This window comes from Zea mays, chromosome 5 (assembly GCF_902167145.1).
Source record: "Zea mays cultivar B73 chromosome 5, Zm-B73-REFERENCE-NAM-5.0, whole genome shotgun sequence".
Classification (NCBI taxonomy): domain Eukaryota; kingdom Viridiplantae; phylum Streptophyta; class Magnoliopsida; order Poales; family Poaceae; genus Zea; species Zea mays.
In genome coordinates, this window is record NC_050100.1 from 214534547 (window position 1) to 214547330 (window position 12784).

Below are 12784 nucleotides of genomic sequence, written 5' to 3' on the forward strand. Positions count from 1 at the left end.
GACCTATACTTAGAGAGATTCTAGCTCCACCACTACCGTAGAGTACTGTTTGTATTCAACAGCTGCAGCTGAGAGATGAGTCGGTATCTGTTTTGGTATAGGTGCACCTATATATATTGGTTATATCGAAGAGCCCAGACAGATACGGAGGTGGAAGATTTTTTCAAAAAAATAGAAGTTAAGAGTTGTTTTTAAACAAAATGTGTTTTAAAAAAAGTTCTTTCACCTTTGTTCTCGTGTCTTAGTTGCACTAATATATACTTCCTCCGTTTCGTTTTAGTTGTCGCTGGATAGTGCAAAATTGAACTATCCAGCGATAACTAAAAAGAAACGAAAGGAGTATACGATTGCATCTGATATGTTGCCGAACTGTGTATCCTGTAGAGTGCTGTTTGTGAGCATCAACGGCAGCCGAGGGACCAGTCCTGTAGTGTGCTGTTTGTGAGCAGTGCCTGCAGCCGAGAGACCATTCAGTATCTCTACCAGTATAAGCATACAGATGCACAGATTGACCGGCATACCCTATTTACCAATAGCACCTCTACCACTCTAAGCATACAGATGCACAGATTGCCAGTGGCATGTCCTTGTACCAATCGCACCTCTACCAGCCTAAGCATACAGATGCGCAGATTGATTTCCTCAGTATGTTCAATATGAACGGAGACCATTTACGAGACTGACATAGCTTAATCCAGCATGTTACTTTTCCATTATACAAGGTAGCATTCCAGCCAAAGCAGAGCTAAGGCTTTCCACAGAACACGTCATTCCCCACAGCGCCAGCCCTTCCAGAGTCTACATGCCACTCCAAAGGACGCCGAGGCAGCCTCCCCCACTGACCACTGTTAAACAGAAGGCTTAGGCCTTGTTCGTTTGTGTCGGATTGCACCCGGAATCGTTCCAGCTAATCAAAGTTTATATAAATTAGAGAAGCAATCCGATTACGAATCGTTCCGACCCACCAATCCGGCACAAACGAACAAGGCCTTAAGCGACACGGATACTGCATGTCAGCAATCGGATTATCGCAACTGGTTCTCCTTCTCGGTGGTTGCGTTTTTTCTCAGCTGAGACGGTGCCCTCGTGACTGCAGCTCCGGTGCTATTCTTGCTGCCGGTGCTCACTGATTCGTCCGGTTTGGCAGCATTGCGGTCTGTGAGGGGAGGAGGGTTGCTCTCCACAGGAGTCACCGAGGACATGGCTCTCGGTAGCTTGAGGGGAATGTCGGCTCTGTCCCGAGGGGCAGCTTCGGTGGCCACTGGCTCGGACGGCAGGAGAGGTCCTGGGACGAGTTGAATTGTCGACTTGCGCCAGTTTTTCCTGGGCTTCTTTGTCTCGGCAGTTTGGTTAACCTGAGAACACAACAGTTGCACAGAGTGAGGCGATGATACCACAATGGCACAACACCAGATGCTGCTACGAGCTACTCCTGTACTCCACATTAGTTGGAATTGTGCAGATGGAATGATTAATGTGGTGGTTAGCTACAACATCAAGAAATAAAGCACAGTACTTACCATATTATTACCAATGTTAATCAAAGGCTTCCTTGGCTTTGCATCTTGGGAATCCTTCTCAGAAAACGCGTTCTGAAGAAGCATGGCTCCCTGATTGGCTTTTTCTATAGAAGAATCCCTGTTAGAACATTTGGAATCCTTACAACCACAGCCTGCACCGCATTGTGCACCTGAGCCTCTGCACTCGCATTTGTTGGTCTTGCATGAGGAGGATTTTGAGCATGAACAGCCGTCTGATGAAATATATTTGGGCAAAATGCACTTTTCATCTGAGGGCTTCTCTGGTTCTGCATTGCCTTGTGTATTTTGACAATCCAGGTTAGGATTTGAATGGCTAGACACTCTTCTCTGGTGTTTTTTGGCTTTCCTGGTCGACTGTACCCAGTCTGAATCGGATCCATCACTCATATTCTCTAACTCATCCGAGTGCTCACTGTCTGAAATGTCCATATCATCCACCCAATTGAAGTTGTCCTTACTATAACCAAAATGCTGGGAAGCTCGAACACTCTGCATGTATGAGGGATGGTCAGACATCTAACAAGAAAAAACAGCAAAGAGTGCATATACTGACTATGAATATCACTTGAGCTCTAGATAAACTTAAAGGCACTCGCAAAAGAAAAATACCTTACGCTGAGCAAATCCAGTGCCATTCGACCTAGCAGATTTCTTTGCATTGTTCAATGCAGTGAAAAGCTGCCAATTTGTATAAACAAGAAACTGTTAGCACGTACGATCATAACCAAAATTTTATCTAAATATCGTAATACAAAATAATTTTTTAGTTTGGTGCCATGGAATTTGCACAGTACAAATTGGAGAATCTTTACCTGTGTATTTTGGCTCCTTAGATCCCTCACTTGTGTTTCTAACTGCCTAATTCCACCATTAAGCACAACCACCTTTTCCTTCAATTCAGTAATGGTGTGTTCTTTTTCATTACAAATTACTTCTTTATCCAGTACTTGAGACCTAGAAGCAAAATACAGAAAATAAGTATCTGGAAACTAAGAATGGGCATACATAGCATTCATCATAAAATCCTTTGAAGGAATGTAAATTACGGCATACCTTGCAGATGATGCTAACTGGAAAAGGTAATTCATTATATTCTTTGCCTCTGGGAGGGACCTGACATTGTACCATCTACCTTTACCATTGAATACACGCTCCCGCTCCTCTGCTTCTGACAGTTGAGAAGCCATAGATACCATAGCACTAGATGATGAGCACAACATATTCTCTAATGCTGATATCCTAGAACTTCTAGCACTAGGTGACATAGCTTGAGGACAATCACTGCAGAAATAACAACTAGTAAGGAACAACTCAGAGACACATAACAGATCAATTAATCCCTATAAAAACAAAAGGGATGTAAATCACCAAACCTGATCTTGTGCTTTGATTCCTCCTTTAGTTTTGCTATTTCCTTGGATATTGCTGCTCTCCTGTTTTAAGGAGGAAAAAACAAATTTCAAACAGGGGCAGTTGTGCAAAAGCTAATGCCGTGGAACACGTATACAGAATCCACCATATTTCAACTACAGTTCATTTATTATGCTGCTGAGGTTAGATAGAAAAGGAGTGAATAATCTATCTAGGTAATAGGTATATCAAATCAGGAATTTTGGAGACAGTTAATGATGCCACAGTTTTGCCAGGGGTTGGTAGAGTGGATTATACAGCGATCTGAACAGTTGGGTTTGATGGTGTGTTAAGTTTGAGTGCAATTTGTTTGGTGGATTTAGTGGGAGTTATGGGTGTGGGGGTGATTTGGTTGGGTGGGTTTTGCAAAATTTAAACTAGTGGATTATATAGTGGTATAGATTATGGTCAATGCAAAATCTTACTACTATCCCATTATTTCTCTTCTGTGTTGGGAAATCAATGGAGTTGTAATATAAACAACTTGGCAGAAGGAAAAGAACCTATTCAACATTTTGAGTTCTATGGATTGGCCCAAAGCTCTAGTGGTCTAACCACAAGGGAGCACAATAGCAAACTATTTTGAGTTCATATTTACATTGAATAACTACAAATCTATGTCTCATCATAAAAATGCCCAAAATAATGCATATACATGCATATATAGAGCACCACAAAATAACAAAAAGCACTAGAAGGTCAGCATCTACAAATTATGAATGCACAACAAAGACTTACTCTTGCATTTGTCGCTCGTAATATGAGCGCAATTCGTGTGCTCTTACAGTGACTTCTAGTTCATCCTCAATAGCTCGTATTAAGGCCTAGTGACACATAAAAATAATGTTTCAGACACAGCATAAAAGGCAGATGGGGAATAGTTTTTCCATTCCCTAACAAGGGTTTCTCGAAGGATACCTGCATCCCCGAACCATTTGCACTGCCTGAAAAATCAGGTAACCAAAACAAGTAGTAAAAATATGATCAGCTATGAACAATGAGCACACATGAAACCCAATGGTAAAGAATATTAAGCCATTGGCCATAGCTTCCTACCATATGTTTCCCGTGATGACTTCTTTGCTTCCAGCAACTCCTTCAATCTTTTTGTAGCAGCAGCTGCTTCCTCAGTTTTCCTCTGTAAGACCTACAATTTCAAGCAGAATGGTGTAGGTGACAATCATGTTATCTTAAACCTGAAAGAGGAAAAAAATGAGGAAACTTACCATCTTCTGCCTCTGATTTAAGGCCAAGAGCTTGTGCATCTCATATTCATTTCGTCTCCCTTCCTTCTTGAGCTAATTAATGGAAATGCAGCATTATCACAATGTGATCATTGAGAAAGAAGTTCATAAAGATGATCAACAACCTGTAAGAACAATTACCTGAAGTACTTCCTTTTCACGGGCAGCCTTCCAAGACCTAAACTGTTCAGACTCTTGCTTGATCTTTTGTTGAAGTTGAACCTATATCGAATGAAAGGAACATATGTCAGGAAAAAAACTTAAATCACATTCAGAAACATTTAGAGGAGAAAATACCTTCTGAGATTTTATACGCTGAATATCTTCTTGTAAGCGCTTTGCTGCCTCATCACTCCTCTGTTTCTGCCTTAGAAGCTGTTGTTGAGCTTCCTGCTTTTTCTTAAGCTCATGGACCTGCAAATGGTGTGTTGTTAGTATATGATGAGGAATGCAATGCAACAAACACTTAGCTGAATGTACAAACCTGGGACTCAAGTGCATTCAGCTTCTGAAGATAGTTTTCTTTCACTTTTTGAGCATTATCATCCATAGAAGAAGATATGTTGGTTAATGCATGGCGAAGATTCTCTATTTCTTTCTACAAACAAGAATGGTGTTACTAGCGTGTCAGGAAAAAAAGAGCATAGTGTCAGCAAGGTATGCTAGTATAAACCTGAAGAGCTTTCTTTTCTTGCTCCAAGTCGGTTAACTTCTTTTCATAATGTTGCTTGAGAACAGAAGTATCACTCTTGGCAAATTGTTTCATCTCTGCCTTTTGAAACATGAAAAGGATGTATAATTATAATCTACAAGTTGAATCAAGGCACAAAATAATAGGCTAGTAGATTGAGGATACATAACTACATTGGTACATGTAAAATAAAAATAAAATGCCTAGTGTTGGTACGGCTTAACAAACAAAGAGCTCAAAACAGTAGAGACAGGGAACTAGTACCTCCTTTTGCTGAAGTCGTTTATCTAGTTCCTGCAGCTCTTTATCAAGTTGGTCTTGCATGAATGAATGTTCCCTCTCCTTTTCTTCTTCATCAACTTCACCTGAAAATAGTACACTTATTGATAACAGTTTTGAAAGAACACTAGTGGTCTAGGCTGGAAAATATCCGACAGTTTTAGGAACAAGTTCGGTGAATAAAAATGTGATACATAAAAAGGTTGCAGATTTCTAACATATTTCCAGAAAATGATTAAACAAACAATCAACTAGAATATGTTTTTCTTTCAAGTGTTTGATGTAGTAACATCAATCTTTATAACAAGCTACAGCACAACCTATATTCCCAACTAAGGTTCAGCTTCAGAAGCAAAATCTAAATTAATCATCATGTGGGAAAACCAAAAAAAATAATTATTTGACCAAGAACAAAAAATATATATATTATAAGCATAGCCAGATAATTCTGAAAAGTGGCAACTGTTGAAAAGAAAACCACTTCCCATTATAAGTGCTTTGAGGAAATGTCTTAGTAGCTTACTTGAAGCATCAGGTGTTCCTACTTCACATCCAGAACCCAATTCATTTAGAAAAATGTCCTGGTCCATGGCAAGCTGGTCATGTAAGCCATGTCTGCAAGCATTGGAGAAGTTTTGACGCATCAGTTCACTCTCCAACTGCTGTATTTTTGATATGTAGCCCTTCAAAAGGTCCATGTCCTGATAAGAACAAAAGAGGTTGTAGTCAAATGGTATACAAGGGCAGACCCAGTTTCGGAGTTTCCCACGTAAACGTAACACATAAGTGAGGTCGGGGGAATGGATAAACAGAGGCAACTTTCCCCCCGCAAATACAAAGAGGCTGCTTTGAACCTGTGACTCAGTGAGGCAACTCTCACCACTGCACAGGCATGTCTTTCTCAGATGATATAAAATGGTGAGCATAAATCTTTTTAGGGCATATATATATGTAGTTACACTCACTTGGTCGTTATCAATATTTTCAATATCATCCAATGATTTTCCATTCCTCACAGATTCAATCTTCAGCATCAACTGATCCCTTTCCAACTGTGTCAAAGTTAAATAAATGTAAGTCCGTAATAAATTTATCATTCTAAGGTGACATGTCAGTAGCAATTTTCAAGTCTAATTGGTTAGCTCACGTGCTATAAATTAATTGCATATGGTTACCATAAAGAAATTTTACAAGAGTGAGATCTTAGGCATATATCAAACTAAGAGAAATGAAAATATTACATCATAAATCCAGCATTTTTTAACAGAACAAAAAGGTGATATGTTGATAGATACCTGAGCAGCGCGTGCCCGCTCTGCCAACTGCTCATATGACAATTCCTTCTCCTTAAGTTCATTGTTAAGCTCAGAATTCTTCAGCTCAAGAAGAGAGACTTTTTTCTGCAGCAACTGAAAGACACAGGAAACAAACTTAGGTCATAAAATCAACTGGTTGGACCAGCCAGTCAAGACAAGGCAAACCCACCTGAAGTTCTTCTAACGCTGCACTCCCACTGCGGGAAAACAAAAGTTCAGTTTGCAGCTGCTCCAGCTGGCTCCTCAATTTTTGCATCTCTGCTGTAGCTGGATCACGGTTTACCACTGCTTTGTTTTGAATGTTGCGTGCGCGATTGGCATATTTGAGTGTGTTTATGGTTTCTTCTGCATTTATATCAGCAGGGCTAATGCATGCTGCATGAAAAGAGTAGCAAAGCATGATTTAAGTGCCCTCAACACCAGTACTAGGATGTATGTCTGAAAAAGTAGACCTACCAATCATAACTGTTTTGCTGTTTCCTCCTAGAGAATCCTGCAAAAACGATTTGTGCTTTGTAAGCCCAATACAGTCCATAGGTCCATGAATCTGGCACTAAATAATACTATCACAAAGAAATTCAAATGATATAAGGTGCACATATATTACTAAATTGGCATGGAAATAAGTGCTGAACATTACTATTTGCATAAGGGCTCCCACCTGTAGAAGACGGGTTAATTTGCTATCCCGGTATGGTACAAATGCCCCTTCTTTCCTTTTCTTTTCGTCACCTAATGCACTTATAACATTGCCAAGAGCTAGAAGGCCTTTATTTATGTGTATCCCTGTGATCATGCAATAGACAGCAATCTTATAACCAGTTGCACAATTATCTGATGAACTAAACCAAAACGTACAAACGTTTGGTGAGCCTCATTTACCTTCTTTAAGCCTATGTCCATCGGCTCCAGTACGTTTAGCCCTTTCAGAACCAGCAAGATCAACTAGATGAAACTTTGACGATAGTATATCATAGTCACCGTTGGCTGACTTGTCGGATGTACCAGATGTTCTCTTTTGTTCAACGCATATTGTAAAGATGGCATGAGAGCGACTACAGATAAGCAACACCATCCAAATAAGAACATTATTAGAATGCACATCAAAGATAGTGAAATAACAGAACGGCATTTGTAATATGCACTAATGGTTCTTGAAGAAAGAAAACACATGTATGATGTATGTACAGTGTACCTCGACTGCCTATTCATGTTTGTGCTTGCTGTTGCACGCGACGACGACCCACGTGTCAAATATGATGCCATTTCTTCTTTTGACTTCACCTCAGCCTCTGTGACACCAGCAAGGGTTATGCCTCCAGTTGCAGTCTCTCGGATTTGAATCGGCACTCTGCCAGGTGCTGATGCTTTTGCCATAGAACCTGCATCAAGTCTTACAGCAGCTTGATTTGCATCGAGCAAATCAAAAACATCTTCCTTGAATATCTGAAATCCATAGCAGCACAGCACGCAATGATAACAAGCTAAGAGATGCTGGTACAAAAAAGAAAGAGACAAGTGCCACTAGGTATCTCACCTCAATAAAAGATACTCTAATTAAAAACTCTGAGCCATCCTTTGAGGTGTCAACTTTTCTAAATATTGTATCCATAACTTGAGGAATTATCCCTCCGCAGTTCCCTTCACCACTATAGTCAGTACCCATTGTGTATGTCTTGCCAGAACCGGTCTACAGTTGTCAAAGGAAAACGACTTCAGTAACAAAATAATCATCAAGACAGTCCTCTAACAAAACAAACTTCATCACACAAAAGAATTGCACCTGGCCATATGCTAGAACAGTGGCATTGTATCCGCTGAACAATGCATCGATCAAGGGGTGCACGCATTGCTCAAATATTAATGATGATGAAGGGCCCGAGCTGCCATAGACGTGATCAAAGGTGAATACGTGGGGCCCAATTTGAACCTGAAACAACACAGAAACAAATGATCATATGTTTGAACTTGCTAGCCATTTCAAAAAATGAACACCCTGACAAAGAGGCATATGCTGAGCTTATATACGTTCAGAATCTGATTCAACAAGTATATTGTAATTTCTGCTACGAAATTATATAATACTATAGAAGAGTCGCGAAATCAGCAAATACGATGGTCCTGAGCATAAATCCGAAGAGCTTCAGCGTCAATGTACACCCCGTCCATTTTTTTATCCAAGCGATGCTGATGAACTCATCAATCCCAAGTCCCAGACCAAACCAATCAGACACTACCAGATCGGTACCTGAGGTTCGCCCGGCGTGACGGTGACGCAATCCGTGCAGCCATCCTGCAGCTCCACCGTGATGAGCGGCCTTATGTTGACGGCCACCTTCACACTGTCCTTCTGCGGATGCGCGGCCGCCGCCTCCGAGGTCTCCATCGGAACCCTGATCATGATTTCGCCAGACTGAATAGACAACACCAGAGAATACCCTAAAATCTCCCCCAAAAGAAAAACTCACCTTAAACCGGCGGATCGAGCCGGATTGGCGACGCCCTGCGACATACAACGGCGAGCTGCACGTTGCTTGCGGATTTAGGATGCGGCGAGCTTAGCTAGGCTTGGGTCGATCGCCCCCTCGAGGGGAGAGAGAGAGCGGGGGAGGAAGAGAGAGACGAGCGGAACGGCGAACGGGTGAGAGCGAGAAGCGGCCGCTCGGAGGATTTCGAAAAACTAGGGCGTCGCGTGAGGTGCGGCCCGATTACTGAAGTCTTAACGCAGACCGGTCACTGAATGGAGCCGTAACGAGCCTGTCAAGAGTCGACGAACCTGGTCTATGCGCACGGTGCATCTGCCCCGTAGATTTTACTGATTCATTGCTCGATCTACCGTTCCTTTGGTGGGTCATGGGTGCGTTAGGCATTGTCTGCAAACGTGGTCCATGGACGTTGGGGAGGAGGGTGGTGCCCCAGATGCAGGCATGCATCGCAGCAGACAACTCCACGTTCGGGTGCGGTTTCGAATTCAAACGATAGGAAATGACGGCTCTACATGGTAACGGCTCTTTTCGTTAGGTTTATTTGGTTATAGTCTAATTACAAAATTAATTATATATATATATATATGAAGACTAAATGTTGAGAAAAACTTTCAAACATAATTAATCTATAATTATTAAATATTTCGCTTCAGATTAAAGTCAGTTGCAGCTGCAATTTATAAAGATAAAAATATTGTAGAAGTAGTACAAGCCAGTATGAATTAAAACCAAGCCAACAGGTTGTGTAGCATCACATGTGTGAATCATGGACTAATTAGAATTAATAGATTCGTCATGTCGTTTAGTTCTTATATTTATAATTAGTTTTATAATTAAGTTCTATATCTATACTACTCTATTAAAAAGCTAAAGTAGTGTTTGGTTAAAGAACCAAGTAGAACGGAGCCGTTCTGTCCTAGTTTTGTTGTTGTTTGGTTACAAAGTAACTAAAACGAAATGGCTTCAATTAGGGAATATTCTCCTCAGATCCGGAACCATTCTGCTCCAAAAAATCAACTGGACGGAGCCGCTCCGTTCCTATCTCGCTCTCACAGTCACGCTCCGTTCCGTTCACTCTGCAACCAAACAAAAAACAGAGCCGCTCCATTCCAGATTACCAAACACAAAACAGAGCGGCTCCGTTCCTAGAATCAGGGATGGAACGACTCCATTCTACTTGGCTCCTCAACCAAACACTACCTAAGGAGGGCATCCACGGCCCCATGCACCCGCCCCCGCCTCCCTTATAGCCCATAATTCTCGAAGTGCAGCCACCATTGCTTCTCTCGCATCCCGCGATGCTAGGGATGCCACGCTCCACCTCGTGTTGCCTTTGCCTGCCCGCCCACACATGACGCCCGCCGGAGATTATGCCTTGCTCGCGAAGTCGCGATGCCCCCAGCACCTGAGCGAAGCCCGCCGGAGGTGACACCATGCTCGTGAAGTCGCGACGCCTCCAACACCTGCGCGAAGTCTGCCAAAGACGACGCCATGCTCGTGAAGACGCGACACCCCCCCCCCCCCCCCCCCCCCCCCCCCACGCGTTGCCTGCCTCCAAACCCGCGACGCACATCGTTAGGATTTGGTAGCCGCAATGTCAGCAGACCTGCTTTGCGATCCGCTCGCCGCCGCTGTCTCCTTCCTTCCGTCTCTCGCCAACAACGTCTCATTCTCCCCATCTCCTTTGCCACATATGCGGTTCCAGCAACCCGTTCCCAGAGAAGCGACCCCCGCCCTATCTCCTCTGACTGGGCGACCTCGCCTATTCCTCGCAAACCATGCCGTGGTGAGCGTGCGGTGCGATAAAGGCAATTGCCACGACGGCACGGCCGCAGAAGCGGACCAGACCCTCATCCGGTGGCGGCACGAGCGCGCATCGCAGTAGCAGCAGCCACAGCGACGACGGGGCGGAGGGTAAAAGAGGCAAGGCTTCTCCAGTTTTTCGAGGTTGGAGACCGTATGCTCGAGGGTGCCGTTCTCGATGGTCTCCTCCTCCAACAGCGCGGATGTGTAGATATTAGCCACGACCTCGGTCGCGGCGTGGAGCGAAGCCTGGAGAGGTCCCCGCGGTAGCGGGGCGTGAGCAGACGAAGGGAAGGCAGCCCCTGCGCCGCGTGGGAGGAGGAGGCAGATCGGGGAGCTGCGCTTCCAGCTAGAGCTGATTTGGTGGACATGGAATTAGAGTGGATCTATGTGGGAGCAATCCTTCCCTATTTAAATTTGAATAGAGAGGGGATTACTTTCTCATGAATCACTTCAATTTCATGTCCACCAAACCAGCCCTTCAGTGACGACAATAATCTGATAATGGTGTTGAGCTCAGTTTCACTACTAGCAGACGAATTTCATGCGATAGAAGACGAGAACATTCTATAGAACAATCTGCTAATGCTCTTGTTCTCATTTTTTCTGATTTTGCTTGAATATGTGTATTTTCTTTGTGCAATTCGGAGAAAGTGTCATCCACAGTCCTGTTGGCGTTGTTGTGTCTTTTAATATCTTGGCGCCGCTGTGTCTTTTAAGATTCTCACATGTAGCAATAATTCAAGCATATTGGTATAATGCTGGGAACAAGGTATCGATTAGCCTTCCCGTCAGAGTTCTTCAATTGGGTTGAGGCCATGAAGCCTGTCTTAAGCTCTTTACTACAAAATCCACAAGGAGAACAGGTGAAGAACTGGCGAATGTGTGTTTCCATTTCTACTTGTTGATTACTATGTTAACATTGAGTGAGACTAAGTTTAGGTTCACAGATTATGCATAAATTAAACAGTTGTATCTAACTGATATACTTCCTTTCTCCTGATTGAGCATAACAATATGAAGCATTTGACACAAGCTCATCTCTTCGATAAGCATGCTTTCTTGGGTTGCTTGCAGTTCGGGTATGCAGAGCATGATATGGTTTCCTAATTGTGAATCTTCATCTATTTGGTGCTTGACATGGAGTATTATGTCTAATTTACAATACATGACTAAAATAGAACTCAACCAATTTCGTAGTTAATTATTTTAACAAATGTGATTACTAACTTCAATCTAATCCTTTTTATCATCTGCGGTGGCCACTACAATATTACTCACAATCACAAGTGAATTCAGGTTGTGTTGCTCTTGCTGCATTAGATGCAAGTTTAAGATTTGTTATTATTTAACTAGGTGTGTGCCCGTGCGTTGCAACGGGAGTACGCTGGGATAAGCATCGACACATATCTAAGCGGATCTTATATTTTTTGGGGGTATGGATAAAGTTTGCTCGGAAGCCAAACATGTTAAGACCTGAGTATGTGTTACTCTTATGCCTCATCAGTACACTGTTCCGCGCTTGTATGAGTCTTGCTAATTTGCATGCCTCGTGCATAGTCTGTCTCTCACCATCTATTCACAATAATATATAGAATCTGTGTGAGAAACATTATCAATATTGCACAAACAATTTTAAAGAGTCGCTATGTTCCACCACCGACACGCAACAAATATTCTGCAAACCATGGGTCGCTCTTTGCTCTCATGTTGCGAACAAGCTTTAGGTGGCACATTGATTCCCATAGGTAAGAACTCCGTAGAGAGGCAGCAACTATCTGAGCCCTTGACCCCTTACATACAAAAGGGAGTACTTGATTGAGAATCTCCCCCAAACACAATAGTCTTCCCACCAAAGGGTAGACCAGGGCATCCCATGATATCACACATGTTGTTGTCGAACGCTTCAATTGATTGTCTCTTAGCCATTGATGCCTCGTCCCAAATAATGAGCAACGCTTTCTGTAGCAACTTTGATGTCCCACTTTGTTCCGTGAAGGTACATATAGCACCA

At 42.7% G+C, this 12784-nt stretch overlaps 1 protein-coding gene across 1 annotated transcript; it reads right to left on the reverse strand.

Moving 5' to 3' along the window:
* Positions 1-648: 648 nt before the first annotated feature.
* On the reverse strand, positions 649-9290 carry LOC103627710 (kinesin-like protein KIN-4C). The gene is made up of 27 exons (XM_020538690.1): positions 8950-9290; positions 8730-8874; positions 8265-8411; positions 8019-8171; positions 7677-7927; positions 7364-7536; positions 7143-7267; positions 6938-6974; positions 6651-6856; positions 6461-6574; positions 6131-6217; positions 5689-5866; positions 5151-5251; positions 4869-4967; positions 4680-4793; positions 4493-4609; positions 4337-4417; positions 4178-4249; positions 4008-4098; positions 3870-3895; positions 3690-3775; positions 2915-2974; positions 2595-2822; positions 2354-2495; positions 2151-2219; positions 1521-2030; positions 649-1355 (listed from the first exon to the last, which is right to left on the reverse strand). The coding sequence occupies exons 1-27, from the start codon at positions 8991-8993 to the stop codon at positions 1026-1028; spliced, it is 3786 nt and encodes a 1261-aa protein (XP_020394279.1). The 5' UTR covers positions 8994-9290; the 3' UTR covers positions 649-1025.
* Between the last annotated feature and the right edge of the window lie 3494 nt (positions 9291-12784).

Bases quoted from the DNA above. Each gene is read 5' to 3' on its own strand.
- LOC103627710 (XM_020538690.1), bottom strand. From the start codon at position 8,993: ATGTCGCAGGGCGTCGCCAATCCGGCTCGATCCGCCGGTTTAAG. The intron at 6,975-7,142 runs GTGGGAGCCCTT...TCGTTTTTGCAG, and splicing joins AATTAACCCGTCTTCTACAG to GATTCTCTAGGAGGAAACAG. The intron at 2,220-2,353 runs GTAAAGATTCTC...ACAAATTGGCAG, and splicing joins TAAGGAGCCAAAATACACAG to CTTTTCACTGCATTGAACAA.